This window comes from Centruroides vittatus, unplaced genomic scaffold, assembly GCF_030686945.1.
Source record: "Centruroides vittatus isolate TY-2023 unplaced genomic scaffold, ASM3068694v2 scaffold_435, whole genome shotgun sequence".
In the NCBI taxonomy this organism is placed as follows: domain Eukaryota; kingdom Metazoa; phylum Arthropoda; class Arachnida; order Scorpiones; family Buthidae; genus Centruroides; species Centruroides vittatus.
Window position 1 is genome coordinate 397,997 of NW_027122708.1, and position 23,108 is coordinate 421,104.

The 23,108-nt window shown below is 30.1% G+C and overlaps 2 protein-coding genes across 3 annotated transcripts in view; one reads left to right on the forward strand and one right to left on the reverse strand.

Annotated features, from left to right (window-relative positions):
* LOC136989031 (collagen alpha-2(IV) chain-like) overlaps positions 1 to 12,049 on the reverse strand; it is a 126,350-nt gene extending 114,301 nt beyond the window's left edge. Inside the window, exon 1 of the mRNA XM_067287074.1 lies at positions 11,676 to 12,049. Within this exon, the coding sequence (XP_067143175.1) occupies positions 11,676 to 11,756 (81 nt within the window). The 5' untranslated portion in view covers positions 11,757 to 12,049. The remainder of the gene's footprint in view (positions 1 to 11,675) is intronic.
* Positions 12,050 to 12,310: 261 nt separating this feature from the next.
* The window catches only part of Col4a1 (Collagen type IV alpha 1), a 118,090-nt gene continuing 107,292 nt past the window's right edge, over positions 12,311 to 23,108 (forward strand). Inside the window, exons 1-2 of one of the 2 annotated variants that reach the window (XM_067287071.1) lie at positions 12,311 to 12,518; positions 12,619 to 12,667. In XM_067287071.1, the coding sequence (XP_067143172.1) occupies positions 12,466 to 12,518; positions 12,619 to 12,667 (102 nt within the window). In that variant the 5' untranslated portion in view covers positions 12,311 to 12,465. Of the gene's footprint in view, positions 12,519 to 12,618; positions 12,668 to 19,278; positions 19,412 to 23,108 lie in introns of those variants that run through there. The other variant, XM_067287072.1, reaches the window with a different exon arrangement.

Genomic DNA, 23,108 nt, shown 5'->3' on the forward strand with positions numbered 1-23,108 from the left:
TATAACTTGTTCTCGATAAAAGTTTTTTTTATAATTATTTTTATTAGTCAACATTTCACTTTTCTAGGACGGACAAACGGCGACATTTTATATACTTTTATAGATTTTTTGCCCTAAATAGGAATCAAAGTTACGATAGAGCTATATTTCATTGTCTTTAATTTTTTTTTTTTTCTTTCTTTGGATTCTTTGCTCTGTATTATGTCAAAAACATTAATTAAAAATAATCTATTTATATTTATAAATTGTCGGGCATTGACTTTTTAATATAATTCATCAATGAAAAAGAACATTACACTTATTCTTAATCTCCTAATGAGTTCTGTATCGTACAGTTAATGTACACAAACTGTTTATGAGGTCAAAGGCGACATGGAAGAGCATTTCAATTATATCTCAAAACGATCTTTTTATGTTTTCTCTATTTAGGAATATATACAACATATTCCACAGATATATTAGTACATTTTATTCTAAAGATACTAATATAAATTAGGATATGTTTATATTTATTTCTATATAATCAACATTTCCACTAAAATTTACTGTATTTAACACTAAAAGTATTACACAAGTGGAAATATTTCATATAATTATTATTATTTTAGTTGAAATTTTAAATAAATTGGATTCTTTTGCTTTTGAAATTGAAAAAAATATTGTTAATGTGTTATTCTCTATTAATTAATGAATCAGTTTTTTCATAAACCATCACATATAAAAACAAATTTGAAGTAAAATCAATTTAAAAAAAACCACTAGAGCCCTGTATAATTAAATTTAGAATTTCCAAACATAGTATTAAAAACTTGTAAATTTAAATATCTTTTAATTAATACAAGGTTTATTATATACAATAACTATGAACTAATGCAAGATATTCGTTTGGTAAATATAAAATTTGCAAGATCTGTAGTTGCTAAAACTGCAGAGTCAACTGAACTGGTTTTGGCACAAAATTAATGTGTCCAGTAGCAACCAATGAAACCTGTAATTAAAATCCCAATAAAAAATTCTTGTAATGCAGAAGTTACAACATCAATACAGCCATTCATTCCTCTTTTTTTCCTTTCCTCTTCTTAGATGAGGGTGACGTTTTGAAAACTTAAAATTTCCAATAATGAAATCTTTATTGTAGGTTATTTTCTGAAATAAGGTCAATACTGTTGCTATCAAGTAATAAATCTCTAAGTTAAACAGATAAACAATTATCTATTTAAACTGCATCTGTATTTCTTAGGAGTTTTTTATTTGCTTACTTTAAGATTGTAAGATATATTTCTGAAAATATACTGGCCACCAAAACACAAAATTGCATGAAATTTAAGAATTATTATATATATATTAATCATATATTATCATAACAGGAACAGGAATTTTTAAAATTAAAGTGTTACATATGTAAATTAAAGAAACATTTTGTGGTTCCAGAGTAATGATTTATTTAATAATAATATTGTGTTTATAGTGTTTATGTTGTGAAAAATTAAAATATCTTTAAAAGTGAACAATTTATTCAATTGCAAGTTAATTTTTATTTAATCATGCATATGCTATAAGCTTAGTTTATTTATTAAATATTACACAGCATAAAAACACTGTAAAAACCATGCATACGGTTTATATACACTTCTAGTTTTCATGGATATTACTTAATTACCCTACTTTTTAATAATTTTCTTCTAATAAAGTAAAGACATAATATAATTGTTGAATGAACACTAAAAGATGATTTTCATAAAACATTCTAACAAATTTCTTTAATGCATTTTATTATATAAATTTCGTTTTAAAATTATTGCAAATAAATCAAATATTTGAATAAGTTTTTCAATATTATGGTGAATTATAACTGACTGTGGGCATGTCATCACAAAATGTGGATTAGTTTATTATTATTAACGTATTAACAAATTTTATCAAGTATAGCTTAATAACTTTTTCAAGGCTAAATTATTAGGCAAGTCTTCAAAAAATTAGTAGTCAATTTTAAAAACTATTTGGAGGTCATTTCTCAAATTGAGACTTTATACCACAAGTGTTATTTTTTGGCATAATTTTAACAAATTAATTGTTACAATGTTTTGTTATGGATAACTTACCATAAATTATTTGGAACTAATAACTGATTTAATTTGTTATAAAATAAAAGTGCAAGGTATTTTTATTTTTAAAAGTGATACACGAAAATTTAATAGAAATGAATTATAACAACCGTTATTTATCTTTATACTTGACTTAACTTTGAATTAATTATTAAACTGAAGCTTTGCGCTGAAGCTTCGAAAATCACAAATCAGCTTATAACAAAATTTAACTATTATTTATCAAATTTATTAAAAGTTCGGCGATTTTTGGAGGAAAAAAGCGGATAAGGCAGGACGCATTTACTATTTAAAAGTACAACAGTAAAATAACATATGACAAAATCATGACAGGTTTACATATTAAATGTTTGCATAACCTCGTAGATGCAAAGTCCAATTTTAAAGGTGCAGGAAATCTGATCCTAGTACAAGCATTCCAATTATTCATCATTCTATTGACAGTTGGGTTTTCAAAATCGAAATTTTCTGAGGCAACGCGAAATAAAAATTTTATTACTTCTTTAATAATTACATTGTTACAATCCCTCGAATATGTTCTACTGTTTACGTTTACAAAACTTTATTAATTTTCTATAATTTATTGTGAATTTAAGTGCATTATATAACTATGAGTGCTAAATAAAAATTCTCTTAGAATCTTGAGACTTTTAAAATATTATCCGTAACATGATACTTGCGTGTAAAATTCGAGAAAATAAAAGTTATTTTTAATACAATTTTACCAAAAATAGGATTTATTACTAAAGAATAATCAGATATTGTTGACAAAACTGTTATCTGATAAGCGAATCGGTACACAGTCTCTCAAACTACATATTTTGTGTTATATTATTATTATATGGAAACATAGACTAAACATATGTAAAGATTTTGAGAAAAGTTAGCGACTAGAAAGAAAGCATTCTACAGAATTTATGCTGAACTTTAAAGAAAATATTGAATCAGTTCTCCTATAAAAATTTAAGAACGTTTCGAAAGTAAGATTATCAATATTTTTAAAATTAAAATTAAACTATTTTTACGGACAAAGGAGGTAAAATTATAAGTATGAGATAGGTAAAATACGCATTACTCGGATCTGGTGAAATGAGGATGGCGATAATTCATTATCATCAGGAGTTATGGAAAGAAATAAGAGAGAATTTAGTATAAAAGCAATATTTTATTTAAAAAAAGAAAAAGAGAGAGAATTCTTTTAATCTGTGTACATTAGAAGTAATAAACTAATAAATTGAATCAGGACTGAAAAGGAATTATAATCAAGGATGGCCGAAATGCATTTCTACACACGCTTTTAATGTATTATCTAAACGTTTTACATCGTGTCTACATATAAAAAAGAAACGAAAATAATTTTCGTGTATCAGAATCTTCTATTGTATGGTTTTTCTTATTAGTTGAACATTATGTAGTTCGTTAAAAGAATACGAACATGGAATCCAAATAAATACGTATATACTTTGTATTTATTTATAATAATTCAAATTAATTACATTTTTAAAAATACTTATTTCTAAATTTAACTGAAGTAAACAAATATGTGTTAATTGAAAATATAATCGTATACGACTTAAATTTTTTTGCATACAGTTTCATTCATAATTAATCTATATTTTAATGTTCTTCCTCCAAAGATGATAAACCTTACTAAGAAGTGAATTTCGTATCAAAATTTAATATCAATATATCAAATATTAGTAATATTACTGCAATGGAATCTTCAACAATGCTATCATTTTCTAAACATTGTGAGGGTAGATAATTTTTATTTATGTTCCAATCTCCCCGATAGTCCACTATTTCAATTTACTTTAAATACGAAAAAATAGCTTTCATTAGTAACTGTTCATTATATATAATAAATATAAAGTAAACTATTTATTTTTGAAGTAATTGTAGAATATTTTCAGCTGGCAATTATTATTTTAGGTGCTTCCATGCATATTAAAGTATGTCTGGATTTTAAATAAAAATATAAAATTTTAGCACCAATTACTAGAATAAACATTGTTTAAGGAATTTTTCACGCTGAGTTTCGTACAGAAACTGATAAGAAAATTTCTGATGACAATGATAAACACCAGATGCGGAGAAAAGTCGATGCTGTTAGTCATTCTATGTCCTGCTGTTCATCCGAACAGCAAAGAAGCAAAATGCATTTTTACACATTATCAATTTGGTTTTCTAACAAGAAATAAATCAAGAACTGTTTATAATACTTTATTATATATTATACATAGATATGCTGTTATTCATAACCAAAACCTTAACAAAAATTCTCTCCGTAGAGAGGGGGAAGTTATATACGAGGAGATTTTCAGCATTTCCGATAAGAAATAGGAGTGGACATCTTTATATTCTTTTAACATATTTATTATTGAGATAAGAAGGCAATAAAACGTAAGGAAAAAAGTGTTAAGATATACGCAATCAGTTTCAAAAATAATATTTAAAATGTAAGCATCGAAAATATTCTTCCTTAGAACACTAAAGACCTTTTCAGACAGAATTTCGTCACGTGCATTTCTTAACGGCACTATGTCAAAGGTCGGCATGAGTTCAAAAGAATCTAATTACATCAACAGGATTTAAATTTTTTCTATGATCCACCTGACCCAACTGACCTCATATGAGGGAGATGATCTCATCAATGTTTACACAGAGCATTACTAGGAAAGAAGAGAGGATGAAGTAGCAACATGAAAACAGATGTTTAAGAAAATCTAAAGGCATTCAGCATATGTTTTAGTATTTATATCTTATAAATACTTATATATATTCCGAACATAATTTCAAAAGAATGTTTTTAACTTATGATGAAAATTGCATAACTCTTAATGATTATTAGATTGATATTTAAGATATAAAAATATCTTTCTTCACGCGATAATTGTACAGATAATTTATATATAACGAATTATCATTATCTTCAATAAGTCTTGAAATAATTTGTAAAATTAAAGATTAATGATAGCCTGGGATATATACGAAGGATAATGGTGTTTTAAAGTCACGATATTCGCTAATTATAATAGCTGTAGATGCTACGATGTGTAATGGATATAGCCTTAGTTTCAAGTTTAGATATTAAAATTTAAAAAAAAAATAAATAAAATAAAGTGAAATAAATCAAAGGAGATGAAAGTATGTAATTCGCTGAGTTTGACATATAAGGGGCCATAACTTATATTTTATTTAGCGAATAACACCATCTTTCGCAATAACTTGTAATAGTAATAGATAAGTTCCTTTAATAAATGGGATAATTACCCTTTAACATTTTTAGTGAGAAATAGTTGTTAAATACGGATATCGAAAGCATTAATAAATAAAATTACAGTCAGATTATTAAAACTAAATCTTTATTAAAAGTGAAATTACAATTTAACACATTAAAACGTTTAAATACAATATTTGAGGCATAAATCAAAATAAAAAATGTAATTAGTGACTAATTTTCACAAAAGATGGCAGCATATTTTCCAGTACTTTCATGCAATTTTCACATTAAATTTAAATGATGAAGCTATAATTAAATAAAAGTTGTTTCAAGAAACGCAAAGAATTCTATTTATAACTTTATAATTGTTATTTTAACAAAATTTGATCGATATTTAAATTTAGACAAATATTTTAAATAACTTTCTAAAAACGTGGAAGGGATAGTTTGGAATATAATTCTAATAATGTCAACAAATGAACATCTGAGTATTTGCCAGGATTTCTATTTCCGTCGACGGGTTTAAAGTTTATTTATCTTCACCTTATCCTTGCTCCTTGGACATCACACTTAATTCTAGACTATATCATTATTTTATCGAGTCACCACCGTTCGCTGTTAACGATGAAAGAATTTCGGATAAACTTCTTTAAAAACTTATCTACCCTTTAAAACATTTTGTGAAATTTTTCAGACTTGTAAAGTCTGTAGTATAATTGAAGCTTTAATCTAAAATGGAGGATTTTAAAGAAATTTAAAAAAAGAAGAAAAAAAAAAAAACCGGCGGCATTCTTCGGTACGCGAAATGGAGGATGGATCATTTCAATTACAAAGGAACGCTTGTGGTGTTGGTTGGTACCAAACCCATAAACCAATGTCGTTAAACCAAACCATCAGACTGTGAGGCCAACTTCACACAAGGAGAGCTGTATGTTAGTAGGGCTCATCCGCCCCCACAAAACTACGCCTCACAAGGCCATTCAATTCACACAGTTGTCAAATTACAACAGCTATGGTGTGGGACATTGGTAATGGAAGCAATTTTTAATCAACGTTTGCTGTCAGATCTATACTCTCAAGAATATTAGTACAAAAGATCTAATCAATATAACCAGTTCCGTTTTAAGTAAATATCGGGCCTATTTAATTTGTATCAGGAGATACACGCTCGAACATGTAGCCCTTTAAGGAATTTTTTTATAATCTTTGAGTTGATGTACAAAATTATCAAGTAGAACTTTGATGGATGTTTCGACTTTTTAAGATATCGCCCTCGCAAGATAAGTTAAATTTTAGTCTTTGAATTAATCATTAGTTACATCAGCGGTTGCAGTTTTAATTTCCATAAATTAAGTTTCAAATAGAGAGTAGCTGTAAAATTTTTACTTTTCGAAATAAAATTAAAAAAAAAACAAAGAATTTTTCGTGACATTCTTTTGTGCTTCAATTGAATTCATAAGTTTGTGCTATTAAAATTAAGAAAGAAATATTATCTTAGCTGTTCGTCTGCAAATTATGCTAAGCAGCATGTATAGGCCCGAAGCATGGGCGTGGTGAATGACATAATGCGACCAAAATCGGATGCTTAAGTGACGTCACGAAACCATCTGTTCGATTTATCCGATATAGTTCCTGTTCGTCGAGCGCGAATTACAGGATTAAGTTACGTTAATCTAAGATTTACACTCATTCCATTAATTTGGCCGTTTGTAAACCGTTTTTATATCCTATAGTCATACGAAAGAAATAAGATATCGAGGCAGAACACCTTGACACCAGACGTTTCTCGAAAAATACTAGTAGAAAAGAGCATCAAGAAAATTGATATCATTAAAGAGAGACCTACATATTATGTATTACGGAAGCATATAGTAGAAAATGCACAAATAAGAAAATTCATTTAGCATCGCCCACTTCTGGTAACTTCTGTTTGTGTAGGCGCTATCAAAAAAAGAAAACGAACCTGTTTCATTGACATAAAAAGTATGCACAGGACACTCTCACAGAACTCTTTTATCGCCGACGCAATGTCAGTAACTCTAACTGGATTGTGAATGATAGACACAATGTATTTCTATACGAATAGAAGTTTTGTTTATTAATTGAAATACTCCACTAAAAAATTACTAATGACCCTAAGAGAGTATCATTCTTAGATTAATTACTCTTGTACATCAGAAACGCTGTTAATGGATACGTGATACAAAAAATATGCGCTATAGAACTAATAAGCCCACGTAAGCTAATAAATTATTCTTGATAGTAGTCTTTTTATGTTGACTTTTAATTAAGTTAGCCAACTGCGCTTAACTTTTGAACACTTTTTGTTATAAACGTTTTGTTTTTTAATCAGCTGAATTAAATTTTCTGATTGTTTATATAATTTTAATTATAGCTTATCGCGAATATAATCATGTTCACCAAAATAATAACAAAGAAAATAAGATGATTATGTCTTACTTAAAATTCTAATTAGTTAAGAACAAACTATTTTTTACAAATGGTGGAACGAGACGACTTTTTAGAATACAATCCGAGTATTTTTTTACAGAAAACATCTTAAATCTCTTTTACCGGTTTACAAAAATCTAGATTTTACACTAAACAACAAGTATTTTAGTTTTCTTTTCACGAAATGGACATTTCTGACTTATCTAACCTAAATGAACGTATCTTAACATTCTTTAGAGTTTAAATCATGTTCTTCGGCGTGATAAAAGAATTTAAGATCAACCTACGCATTATCACTAAAATTACAAAAGTAAGAATGCAAAAAACAGGTTTTAATCTATTTTTTAAATGATTTTTTTAAGTAAAAAGGAAGGCGTTTAGTTAGTTTTTTGTGCTCGAAATTATTTCCGCGCCTTAATGGGTGTTACCAGCTTAGGATGTCAGGGTGGCATTCAGGAATGTAAACTGATATAACCCATGAGGTACCCATTTTACGGTCGAAAACGATCGACAAGAAACATATTTTAGCGTGTTACAACCTTTACAATGGCAGTAGTGGCATTTAGGAGGGAGACAGACGAGACATAAATGATCGAAAAATTACTATCTTCATTGTAAGATTTATTGTTAATAGAAAAAGTACTGTAGTCATCATTTCATTGAGACAATTTCATTTAAAGCGAATTATCTTCGTCTAAACTAAACTAGAAAATCGTGATGTTGTCTTCCGCATGCTGTTTGTAATATTTAGAATACAAATTTAAATAACTATTACATGTTTTACTTGCCCATTAACCCAAATTATGGAAAGAAACGGTATAGACAGTTAAAGTCCAAGGTCTTAACTTTGACCGCTGCCTGAATAAGAGTCATTAAGTTGTCAGTAATAGTAAATTCAATTTTATGGTTTTCATCGAGGAAGATGTAGTGTTTTATTACCACTTATTAAAAAATATTTGTTTCAAACAAGATAGTCATACGGACTGTAAAATGGTGTATACACTAGTCACATATTATGATTATTGAAATCAATTAGTTCGTTCATCTGTAGTTGGATCAATTACCCTATAAGGGAAAGTCAAGCATTTCCATTGTTCCTGGAATGCCACGACTTTTTCCGATCAGCTGAATACATGACATCATCACCGGACACAATCAAGGGCATTACGCAACTTACAGCTGTAATTTCAATAACAAATCACAGGTGTTGTTGACAGCGTGGGAATGTGTGGTTCTCCTACCACAATTCCGTGTGGTCAACAATATTTATCTCGGGTAGGGGCCTTAACCTCTCTTCACTAACCGGGAAATCTTTATTACGAGATTCGTGACGCTCCTCTCCTTATCAGTGCATAATCAATGATATGATGCATTAAAGAGAACGTGTAAGGCGACTTCAGATACGTATCAGGAGACAGAATTGACACAATCTGGTCATTTTCTTCCAAAATTTACTCCAGTATATTTCGTCGAATAAATAAATAAATAAAATGTTTAAAATTTCCGTTCTTTTCCAAAAATATCTTTCAACTTTTTGAGTACCAAGATAAAAATTAAACAGAACACGTCGAGAATTCCGAAGTAAGACTCTAAACTGTTAAAATCTGTTTTATACATGTTTGCTAAGAGATGGCGTCGACTTCTAAACAAGTGACTAAAAATAATTCACGGAATTAAAATATTTCTTGCATAAAGATATGTTAATCGTGCTAACTGTCCTTTACATTCTAAAATAAATTACAAAAAGACTATTTCCCTGCCGTCCTTTAAACGATAAACACTGAAAGATAATCATTTATTTTATTCGGTATTTGTTTTTAAACTTCCGTTTTTTACATATCTTTCCAGGTATTTTAACGCTTAAAAATTTTTAAAAGGTTTCCTAAACTTCTAATTCTCTGAAAATAATTTTATCTTTCCACACGAAGAATCACATAAACGTACGGTATCGATCAAACTAATTAAAATTTCCACGAAAATTGAGGGCAAAGATCGTGCAGTTGTCATCAGTGAACTTCCCCCAACCGTACAGAATGAAGTTTACCAGAGACCCAAGTTATGGTCATGTTACATCAATGAGTCGAGATAATTAAGAATGATGCCAACAAGGGGTCAAACAGAGGTCTTGGCTCGTGCACATAAATATTTACATAGGAAACCATTGTCTCATTTGGAATTTGTCCTCTTCGGGAAACAAACTCAGATCATTATCTGCTGATTATCTAATTGCTCATCATTTAATTTCTGACCATTATTTAAAATAATCAGCACGACGCTTAAACAGTTGGCACCGTTTAATGTCCAATTGATTGTCTTCTGTAGGCGTTGAGATGCTCATAGATCATAGCTATTGGCTTCCAGAGAAATTTTTATTAGTGATAATTAGTTGGCTGCATACTTCAAAGCGGCAAGAAACTTCCTAATCGTAATTTTCTTTCAGTTTTGATGACAGGCCAGTGAACTTGGCTATTGCACAATATAGCGACAGGGCTTGTTTCGGGATTAGCAGAATGTAACTGGACACGACCGGGATGAATCTATATCTGCTTTCGTAAACAGACATCTTTTCTATTTTAAATATTTGTTTGTCGGAAATATAATTAGGTAGAACGGACAAGCCGACGCCATGCAAAATCGTGGATAAACACGAAACTTGGATAACAAAAAGATAAGCTGGTTTAAAAGACTGGGTTTACGGAAGTGTTTTTTGATAACATAATAATAGTTTGACCGTTTCAAGATACAGGTTCGATGAAAGATTATACCGGGATTGTAAAATCGTGATCAGTTTTCTAACAGAAGTTTGTAAAAATAATCAGGGAAGTTAAAAAGAAATCTTAATCGTTTCTGAATATTGGTCAACCACTTCTACGATAAAAACGCTCTTCACTTTGACAATACTACTTTTATTCATCAAATCTTAGCGTCGCATTGCTAAAATTTAATTCACAAAAGCTTCGAAGTTCAGTTTAAATCGTTTCTAATTAAACATTTGACTGATTTGAAATCATTTATGATTCAATATGAATTTCTCCATCAAAATTTAATTTCTGGATTCTAAATCAAAATAAACAAATAAATAAATTTTAAAATAATAATAATAAACAATTTTAATGCAAATATATTCATCTTCTTTTAACTTTAAAATGTGCAATGTTGATTTAAAAATTGTTGTTATAAACAAGAACTATTTTTATTCCGAGTTAAAATTTATATTTAAAATGTTGAAAAGAAACAAGTGAGAAATACCGAACGAAAAAAAAAAATCACTTTACTGAAGAAATTACTTCCTGGCAGTATTTTAACTTGTTCTAATTTTGACCGGGCTGGTGATTCAAAGGATACCTTGCCGAAATTTTCATACCTTTCAAAGTGATATAAGACGAAGTTTTATTGCTTCCCTTTTAAAATTTGAATAATACATAACGTGAAAAATAAAACATATTCAATGCCTGCATCACACAAGCACAAATAATACCAGAAATTATGGATTTAAGTTATTAAAACCATAAAAAGTATTGGTGTCAAAATTGAACTTCTAGAGCTATTGTTGTATGACCTAATACGTAAATTATATATTACACTTGCTTTATAATAATATAATATGAAAAAAATTCCTAAATTGCTAATAATAAAATCTCTAAAAAGGTGTTAAAATTCTAAAAAAGAAACGCGAAGAGAAAAAAAAAACTTCAACATCCACTCGACCCTGAAAAGTTCACTTTCTCCTTTTAACACGGAAAGATCGACTAGTTGCGCCTAGTCAAGACAGTTCGCTTCCCTGTAGCAAGGCTACGCGAGTAAGCAAGAGCAATAAAAATAAATAAAACACTTTCTTCGATTAAGAAAAGTTACAAAAAGTTCATTTGATTATATAAAAACGTTATAAAACTTACCGCTGCTTCTATTTGAGAAACATAAACAAATATCAACACAGACACCGCTACGAGTTTATGAAATTTTACAGTTTCTGTCATCTTAAGAATGGATAAGGAACGGATGCCGCTTTAAGCAGTTATATTTTTGTTTCGTGTCACCTACATGCTCCTATTCGCAGGTTGTAGCATCTCTCAGAAGTTGAGGCACACTAACAGGCATGTTGAGCAGCCCGGGCACTAGGCGCACATTGCGGCTCTAACCATCGATTCACACTAGTCCAAACCTTCCGCTTGACTATATAGTTCCTCGAACACACTCGAATTTCTACCACGTAGACCAATTTGTTTAAGTTCGAACCGTATATTTCCCGACACGTAAGCGTGAAATAGTTAAATAAATCGTAAACGTAGACGAATAACGAGTTTATAACTTCACCCGACTCGGTCGTTTCGCTGATGTTGACCCCACCGTGGTGAATTATACACTCGCCGGATTGTTAAGAAGACGTACGGGTGGACCGTTTCCTTTTAATAACGAAAAATACGTCCCGAATGATTTAAAGAATAGGTAAAAGTCGGATCAAGCTGGCAAGTTCATTTCGGGTCACGTGACCAACTCCGCCCATTCACGAAGAGAGAAGTCAATCCGCGCGCTTCGGGTAGAGAAGTTTTGCGATCGTAAGACGGGTACCAAGTCGGTGAGTGGGACAAGCACGTTCTAACTGGAACAGTGCGGACTGAAAGAAAATTAAAAGTACTACATATATGAAAGGTGAAGGATAAGGGTAGAGAAAAGCACGCGGCCAATATGCCGGAGTGCACGGAGGGTCACCCGCAAATTCGAATATTTATTTCTATACGGTAAGACGTTTTTTAGAAAATTTTTCTTTAAAGATTAATTGCAGCAAAAAAATCACGTTTTATTTATTTTCGTTTAAAAATCTTATTTTTTACTTTACAGGTTTTTAATCATATATGTGTTCCTACTCATACCAGCGACTGTAAACGCGGTAAGTTTGTGCTCGAGTCGTCTGCTAGTTTAGCCTCTAACACGGTATACGTGTTGACGTGTGAACGCGTTAAATGTGTTTAAACGATTGTAGAAAAAAATGTTTCTAGAAGTATCGTGAACGTTTTCGGAAGTTTCAACGGAGAAAAGAAAGTGATGAGAGTAGTTCTGTACGGGTAGGTGGGACGCTGCGAGCTGATCGATTGATCACGTCGATCATCCACGCAGATTTAAGCGAGACTCTCTTCGTTCAAGGATTCCGGAATACTTTGCATTAACGAGACTCGTTACGTTAAGAGGAGAATGCTATCGATCATTTCGACTCATTTTCTTCTCCGCCAGCATGAAATCTTGATCCGTTCCTTAACTCCCGATCCTTACCCGAGATGAGAGAAATTTCGATTTCCACTTCGTAGTTTAGTGTTAATTGGCACATAAAATCGATCTTTAATCGTTTAACACCTCTAGGGTTATTAATTAAGCTTCTATACGAGATTATAATTATGGGTAATAAAAGTTAAAAGATAATGGGTCGCACTTGATTTGGTTTGGGTAGAAAAAAAACAATTGCTACCTGATTTTTCCGTTAGCATTCCGTTTTGTCCACTGGGCGCCTCTCCGATTGACCTCTTGACCCTTGGGGGCGTCAGTCGGGTTGGGATGGGACCAAATGCTGCACGCGTTATCCCCAAGGTGACGTCGTGCGAATTTTTGGCATTTTTATTGTATTGTAGAGTTAAGATTCTGACGTCATATAAATCGTCTATATGATCCGTTTTACCAAGTTCATTGGCCTCGTGTTTACGAAATCTCATTACAACGATCTGTAACCTCTATTCGAAGTTTCGGAAAGTTAATTCCGGTTAAGCGGCAACGATTCGGAAGGGGGATTCAATTACCAGATATGTAACACTATTCGTATGTTATCATATTTATCCATAACTCCCGTTGCTCATGTAAGGTGCGCATCCACGCAAATACTTCATCGCTATTTAGTTTTGTCTAGCACAGTTTTATGTAATGTAAATTTGGGAATCGATCTAACATTATCACCTATACACACCTACAGTTAAAAACTGTATTTAGAATTTGTTTTTATTCAAATGAGAATTACTTTAATATTCTTAGACAGGAAGAATTTCTGGATCCCAATACAATTGTGTTCAAACTGTATTTATATATAATGATTATTAATATACCTGAAAATTAGATTTAATAAGTCCTACAAGTTATTACGTTATTTTCTTATTTTTTTCTATAGTATAGGTTTAGGACAGTAGCAACGTTATTTATATTACGGAATTATTACACTGTTTCTGTTAAATGAGATTAGATTTGTGTGTGCAAACAAGAGATGTGTTCCCGTACGTTAACGTAGTGAGGAGTCGCTAATATGAGCGTGCTCTATGCTTTACATCTTTCTTTCTTCCTTTCTAGACACCGACACAAAGCTGCCGATTACTTACTCAATAACTTCATCAGATCACTTGTGTGAGGACCTCCCAGTGTGTTCTCTGCCCCCTTTCTTCTCCCTTCTCGGTATAAAAAAATGTTCTAGAGAAACCTAGCCAACCAACGGAGTTGTGTGAAGTCTACCCTTGCACTTTAACCTCTTTTCATTGTTCGTATAGCTTATGAAACGAAAAGCTGGATTCTCCTGGTTGTTAAAACTTCCTTTTATGGTATTGTGCACTCCGTCCTACTTGCTACTTACCTGACCAGTCGAGTTTGTAATAAGAACTAACGTAGTTGAGTATACGTAATCGAACTGCGGAAATACTCAAAGCTATTGTTATTGTTTATATCGATAGATGGCGGCACATTGGCGTCGTTCTACTTCCATTTGTTTTTATTAGGGAAGAGATTTATAAATTGTATTTTTATGCTGTTTTTTATAAGTTGAATTATTTTAAAATCCGGAGAAATCTCTGATTTTAGGAAGCATGACATATTTACTAGCGGATAGTGCTTTCTATTTAAATTTTTTAAATAAATTTAATAATTAAATTCATACGTTCAAACTCGTGACACTCGCTGTTCACTCTTCAGATAATGATGGAATTTGTATTTAATCGTGTAACCATTTTAATCATTCAATTGAAGTAGCTGTCAACATGACAGGTGATAGAAAGTTTTGATTGCAAACGCAGATACTAAATGACCTTTCACCTTCCAGTCTAGATTGTCACAGAAATATCCCCCCCCCTGACAGTTACTATGCCGGAGAGGGTATCGCGGAGGGATACATAAGGGATAGCTTCGGGCAGTTTGTCTGTTCGCTTCAAAAACTTTCTATTCTTCACGATAATTGCAGCTTTTAAACTCCTCTCTTTAGATGGTTTTCTAAACATCTTTACGATCAATATTACATAATAGACAAAATGTTTATCCGTTCTCCTATGCAACGTAAGATGATATAATCGACTTGCAGATAGAATATGTTTTAAAATGTCACATAGGAGTGGCAATTTTATCTGATTTACAAGGATTTCTCTTCCGCTACCTGTTCTTTAAATAAATATGCGTGGGTGAAAGTAAATCGATTCAAAACTTATGGTTTTCCGCCTACTTTTATGCACCATTAGAGCAAAGCTTTAATGACTTCAATTTGATAGGGCTGCAGCATTGATCATTCGATCGGTTCGATCGCCCACCCGCCAACGGGATGATGAAGGACGTAGTAAAATATTGCGACGTCGCATTAACCTGCCAGATTGTCAGTTTGAGTCGCTGACCGACCAAGAACGTGATTTCAGAATAGCCAGGTCACTCAACCTTTCCATTAGAACAGTACATTGTTTTTGGACCTTCGGGGTATAGCATTTGTTATTTTATTTACTTTTTTTATTTCAATTTTTTCATTGTTAACTTTATTTCACCCGGAAATTGCAAGAATATTTTCTTATTGAACGTTTTCATAGTAATAAAACATAATTAATGGGAGAGGCTAATCAGGTTGTTTTTCCCTCGTGGAAAAGCTGAACCCAACCGACCACGTGATCAAGTTTGTCCAGAATTTTTCAAAAAGGCCTGTAACAAAAAGATGAAAAACATCTTTCTTTGACAGAAGGTGCAAATAGATTTGGGGCTGCTACAGTAGAGCGTATTCTGTAGCAACCGTTTCTGATTCTATCCTAGAACTTGTAAACAGGCTATTGTTCTGCCCTACTTGGTATTCTACTTTCTCGTTTATTGCTAAAGCGGAGATAAATCCGTGACTACGATCGAGATCATAAAGACATTTATCGCTTTTTAAAAGCAAAATTTTGATAACAACAATTGAATTTCAGATTTTCATCAAAAAAGGTGACGAAAAGTTCAATGAACCGAGAAATTCAAAACTTTGTAAATAACCTTAATTAAAACTCTAAATATATTAAAGATGCAAGTACTGCAACGATAATTGCGAATTGCTTTTTAATGGTATAAAAAGTAGTTTAAGCTTTGGAAAGGTGAGAATGCGAAATGATGAAGTAAAAAAACTTGTCTGGAATCACTCAGATGAGAAAGGACAATGCTTTTTCATAAAAAGTATTAAATATACTCATCTTATACTACTGCTAATAGATTACACTCCAAATAAGAACGGCTACGAAGGGAGAAAGGGCATTATAACTCAACTCACAAATTGATAATTTGCATTTTATGAATTGTTGTTGAGATTAACTATAGATTATACACTATAGATTATTTCACGATGATTTTTAATTGATGTTTGTTTAAATACGCCGCTCAGGTGTAAGTTTTTATATCAAGTCATTGACATGGCTTAAAAGAATAAATTGATGTTGACGTTCTCATATTTTTTAGTAGCGCCAATGTATCAGATAGTAAGAGATGTGTCGCAGATCCGGCCGAACTCGTTCGTCAGTAAAATTCTCTCAGGCAACAATCCAAACACAATACAAGTGACTAAATATTTCTAAGGGATTAAATTCCTTCTAATTTAGCTTCCTTAAAACTAGCTTTCTACATTATCAGCGGATAAAAGTGTCATATGTCCGTAACTATAAAAGTCAATAAATATTCATAAAAAAAAATGTTACATGAGAATGGGTGGCGATGCCAAAAAATAAAAGTTGTAACTACTTAAATATCAGAAAATTTCGTAGAAACACCACCCAAATAAGTTTGCTAGAAAACTCAAATTTAGAAAGTAAATTTCGGATGAAGTATTCCCAAAGAAGCCATCTGGGTAAACACGCTTCTGTTGTTGTTGCTAGAATCCAGACTGCATAGGTGTCATTACCATGATTCACTGTAACGTATTTAGTGCAACTGCACAAAACTGTACCTGATTTCAATTTGTAAAGAGACGATACACCTCCACAAAACAAGCGTTTCTCTGTTATATATTTTTGTATCATCATTCTTGGCCTAGTTTCTGTACGTCATTAACTTGCAAATGTTTCATACCTTCGCATTTTATGAATGTTTTGATAGTTTAATTCTAGCTCATGTTCACTATACAAATAAAAGACGATTTGAAACAAAAAATCCACGTTTTTTTTTACTTTTAAACAGTGATACAATTGGAAAGGATAAGTACTGTAAACTATTAGAGGTCTTATAGAACTTTTATAGAAAGATAGAAAATTTGAACGCCATATATGCTATATTGCATAACTTTTGTGTATATTTGCAAGTAGTTATTCATGTTTTTTCTTACACTTTAACAATATATTTCATGAATAGGAGACGAAGCATGATGTTTAAGTTTTGCTTTTGTTGCGTAAGCATTCCATATACCGTATGGCCTTTACTGCCACCTAGTGAATTATGTGTATACTAAAATTAAACTTCTCAAAACAATTTTTCTTTGGCATTTAGTGTAGTCTAATAGCTAATTACATGGTATTTTATACATTAAATTTCCTATATTCATTTTTTATGATAGCATTGTATAGATAAATTAAACATCACCACCTTTCATTCATGTGAATTTTATGATGAACGATGTAATATGAGTGTGGAAGAGATAAGTGAAAGAATAGAGACTGACTGTCATTAACGGAAAGGGGATGATGCTTTAAATCTACAAGGTCGAGCCATCAACTACAAGTTCGAGAACAAAAATAAACAACAATTTGAAGGCTTCTTATCACTTTTTTCTTTGATTTATATATTTTACATGTCGGAAACTGCTATTAAATTATTGGTAAAGAAAACCAGATCTTATTAATAGATACAATCGTAAGAAAAAATAAAGTTCTTGAAGTTTTCAAGTTTGGAGAATATTACAGTACTTGACATTAAATCTTTAGATATCAGATACGCTTAATTAGATTTTATTCTTTAATTAAATTATTTTTCTGCAGCAACATTAACTTATCTCATAACAATCTAAACGGTATTTTTAACCTGTTATTAATTGGAATTTATACTCGATTCCAATTTTAGAATAACTTTATAGTCTTATTATAGTAGCTAGATCATTCTAATCGAATAGAATGTGAAACACAACATTGGCTACAGATCAAGGACTGTAAACTTGTCAGATTGGATCCAGGGTCGGATATGTTACACGACACTTTCGATGATTCCAGTTTGTTTACAATCATTAAATGAATGGACCTTGTAGTTATTAAAACGATTTTTGTACATCATCTTATAACCTTGAAGTTATGTCAGTGTTTTTAAAACAACTTTAAATATGCCTCATTTAAATTCGAATTAGGCTCGAATTCTGAAGAAAAAAATAATCTTGAAAATAAATTGGATGATCTTAATAAATTATTGCAAGGTACGAAACGGATACTGTAGGAATATTAATATTAAATTTACGGGATTAACATCCCGACGTCTTCGAAGTGTTGATTTAGCACCCACTACAAGTTTTTTGCTCTCCCTTATCGTTGCGCTCCAACAAGAATTATAGTTTTAGAACTGGTTTCTCGTGGAAAAGTTCTCTGTAACATAAAATTTATATCTATTTTTCTCTTAAAAACGTGTTTAGATATCAGAACGAACTATCTTTTATAATGTTCCTTGAAAGTTATTGCAACAGTTGCTCGGAAAAATATTTTGATCGCATATTCTGTATCTTCACATCGAAAACCACATTTAAAATCGCATTTAGCCAACATTTAATGTAAAAATCATAGAAATTCTAGTTCACCCTTTTTTAAATTAATGTGATTCTGACTTTTCGACGTCATAGGTCGTTGACATGTCACGTGATACAGGTAGTTATGTTACTAACCCTCTCTCTCCGGCTAACTTTCACCACCTCCTAAGTCTCCCATATATATTTGTTTATGAATACAGTATATACAGACTAGAGTAATATTTATTTTTCTTGGAAATGTGATAAAGACAATATGTTATTCCTTGGGGTATAAGCATTTATTCGTGTCTGAGTTCCTTTTATTAACATAGAATGACGTTTCCTCTGGGCTTGGTTCCAAGACGCTAATAGGTTCGGCAATTTTGGGTAAATGTAATATTAGAAGCTCTGTCCTAGACCTCCACAGATTGAAGTAGAATCATTGAAAATTTTAATCTTATTAGATTAATTAATTAATTAATAGATATAATTAATTCTATAATAGTCTCGAAAATCATTGAGCCCATTTCGCGTGTTGTAAAAGATGTGAATAAGTTAACTATGTAATATTTGGCTCTATCACTACTTGTCAGTTCTAAAATTTCTTCCGGAAGTTGCTATAGAAGTCGAACTTTGAATCTATGTTTTCTTAAGAATGCAATGTAGGTCAAAAGCCAAAAGGGCTTTATGGACTTTAGAGTAAGGCAATTTTTTACATGTACCATCTGTTGTACCCTTATGTTTTGAGATTTAAAATATATATATAAGCTATACAATTATTTCTTTTATAAATTCTTGTAATTGCAACTTATAATATTTGTGAAACGTTATTTTGAACGTGGGCGCATATATAAACAATAGTTATGATTTTTGACGAAGTTTCAAGAAAAGTTTTATTTATAAAGATGACAGAATTCACCACCCTATTAGTTGCGGCGCCTACTTACTTCGTAATAAATCTTTCCGTTGAACTTCGGATTGAAAATTGCTGTTCTATCAGTTGCTGTCACGTAATGTGATCCAATGGATATTTATCATCTAGTGAATGTTTTAACAGATATGCCTACAAACACGAAGTATAAACTTTTTAGTTGTCGATATTAAGACACTTTGAGATAAAAACGGTTAAAATGCCGTAATTTTAAAACAACTTTTCCTCTTTTTATCTATCTATTTTTTCAAGTTTTCCCCCAAATCTCTTCGTTTGAAGATAAATCTGTTTGTTTTAAATCTTCATCTTAATCTCAAATAACTAGATAAATTTTTGTACGTGGGCGAATGCAGTTATTTTATCTGTTCCTACAATGAAATTCTTATTATTTCTAAATATTTTAAATATTTAGATGCTCCAACGAAAGTAAAAGCATAGTATATTATCTGAATACTAATTTAGCATCTTGACTAACAAGAAATTCTACTTGATAATGATTAATTTGCATGAACTAGTTCATTGCCCACTTCAAAATTGGTCAATGTCACTCAATGAGTTTAATGCATTCTAGAGAAAATTATTAATGATATTACCTTAATGTACGTGTAAAGAATATACGCCATGTGCGTCAATAATAATAATTCATTTGCATATTGATAATTGGGTGGAGCAGTCTGACCAGAATGTGGGCAAATTTGGTAAGAAGGCCGAGGTACTTCCGCTTACCATAAATATGTAATTTTCTACATAACATCTGATTTTGTGTTGTGTGGGATGACTTCCACCCACACCAAATGATTATCACAAGTACTTTAATAGTTAAAATAAAATTGATTAGGTGTTACAGAAAAAGTTACATGTTATTTTTCTCTATAGTTCGTGTTATTTTAAAAAATCATATTAATAAAGTAAATAAAAAATATATAGTATAATAGAAAAGAATGCAATTACCAAATGTGTGTCAAGGTTACAAATGTAATAGATTATTTAATGACTGATAAAACAGATTACTTTTCATTTACAAGAATATTTTTAAATTAACTCATTGCCACTTTCATTGTATAATATAATCATTCTTGCCATTTTTCTCTAAAGAAAATAATGTAGGCTTTAACATAACTGGATACAGTATCATTATAATTTACATCTAGATTTCTTTATTGATATAAGAATGGTGCCAAATATAAAGTTAAGTAGCTTAATATATGATATCACTCACAATTGTATCTATGAATTAAAAAAAATGTAAACGTTTAGTCATGTATTTATTGATATAATCAATTATTTTTTATGGGAAATGAATAAAATTTTGTGGATACTGTTATTGAATATAAAATTACCAAAGAAATGACCTTGGAATCAGACTAATGTTTCATCTGGAGTGTATTTCACTTAGTAGATAATACTAAGCAAAAAATTGTTATCTATTTTACTATTTATAACTGTATATATAAGCATATTTTATAATTGTTACACAATAATAAATTATTTGCATATTTTAACAAGAGCTGAAATTTTTATCTTGAAACTAAATATAGACTTTATGTAGTGTTCAGCTATTATATAGGGATGTTCTTACATCTGTTAGGAAGTTTATCCTAAAAAGTACAGTTGTACTCATAAAATTTTCAATACTTATATAAAATGTTTAAGGGGTTAAAAATGAATTGAATTAGTTTGTTTACAGAATATTATTCTGTTCATAAAAGATAAACTGCAGTTTATCTTTTATGCTAATAATAGTCTAATAATTATTCACAAATACAGTTAATCTTTAAACTTTTATTTATTTATTTCTAAAAATTTTGTATAGTTATTTCTTTGTTTAATAAAATGGGAAATAACTTTAAATTGTTTAGATATACAATTATATATATATATATATTTTTTTTTTAAAGTTTTTTTTTATATCAGAAATTATGAGCAAAAAAAGAGTTTTCTAAAAAAAGAGTTGAATTGTGACAAATCTGCCTAAGGCAAATACTATAGGTGCAATGTACCTTACAGTTAGGGTATATTTTATGAAAAAGCTTAGACTGAGTATATTATTATAGATAGGAGTAATGTGATAAAAGTATTTCTTCAAATAGTGAATGATTGATTATAAATAGTATAAGTCATACAGAAATAACTAATTTATAACAATTTTATTTCATATGTATTTTGTCTTATCCAAAATATTAGATAAAATTTTCATTTTTATGAAATTGAAAAATTTACTGAATATTAAAGTCTCTGTTTGAGTTATTGGGGTGTATGTTGATATATATGTTTACTAGAAGAATTGAAAAATTTTTTTATGGTCTTTCTTTCTTTCTTTTGTTTTTTTTTGCAAATAAATTTATTTATTTAAATTGAATTTGATAAATGAGGTTTTTAATCCATTGATGAACTATTATAAATTACACTACATTAAAATACAAAACAATTAGATAGTTAACTAAATTAAGATTATAGATTTATTTTTTTTAGAAGTATAATATACTAGATTAGTAGAGCATTTTAAAATAATTTAAAAGAGGTAATAAATGAACTTTATAATTTAATATACTTGTTAATTAGATGAAATAATACTACTGATATATTGCTGTTCTAAAAATAAATTACAGGAATAGTAAATTTTTGATAAATTTTTACTATTAAATAAAAATAACGAAAATGAAAGAGGAAGATAAGAAGTATCTAGAACAAGAATACATAGTATTATTTAGCAAGGCACAAAGAATTAGAAGATTTGGTCGACCATCTGGAGGTCTTTTATTGCTAATCAAAAAATAAATTGGTGAGTTATTGCAATATTACATAACTAAAATATTTATATTCATTATAATAAATACTGGACAGAAATTTAAGTCAATTTGGGGAGATTCACGAATTGGAGTTATACTCGTATATCTCCCCCCTTCAACTGACAAAGAGTCAAGTTTACAAGAAATTCAAAAAATCACCATACAATGGTCTTATTTCATCAATTTGTGGATAATAGAGGAGATTTCAATTCTTGAATTGGAGAGAAATTAGATTCAAAATATAAAGGAAGAAATGTCAATATTAATAATTGGAGAGTATCTAAGGACAAAACAGTTAATACAGATGGAAAAACCCTACTGGACTTTGCTCAAGAAAACGAATTATTCATATTAAACGGTAGGTTTAATGGTGATTTCCCTTCCGAATACATTTTTGTAGCACATACAGGTAAATCTATAATAGACTATATTATTTGCTCTGAATTTATTTTAAATCAATGTGTAACGATGAAGGTACTAAAACTAGATGATACAACTAGAATTAAGAGGAAATACAGAAATAGTAAACAAAGTGCAGATATCTACATAAAATCAAAAACTAATTAAGGATAAAGGTTGAAAATTTAATAGACAGAGGTTTTTAAAAGAAATTGGAAATAATATTAATAATATACTATTACAAGAAGAGAATAAAAAACCAATAAATAATTATAAT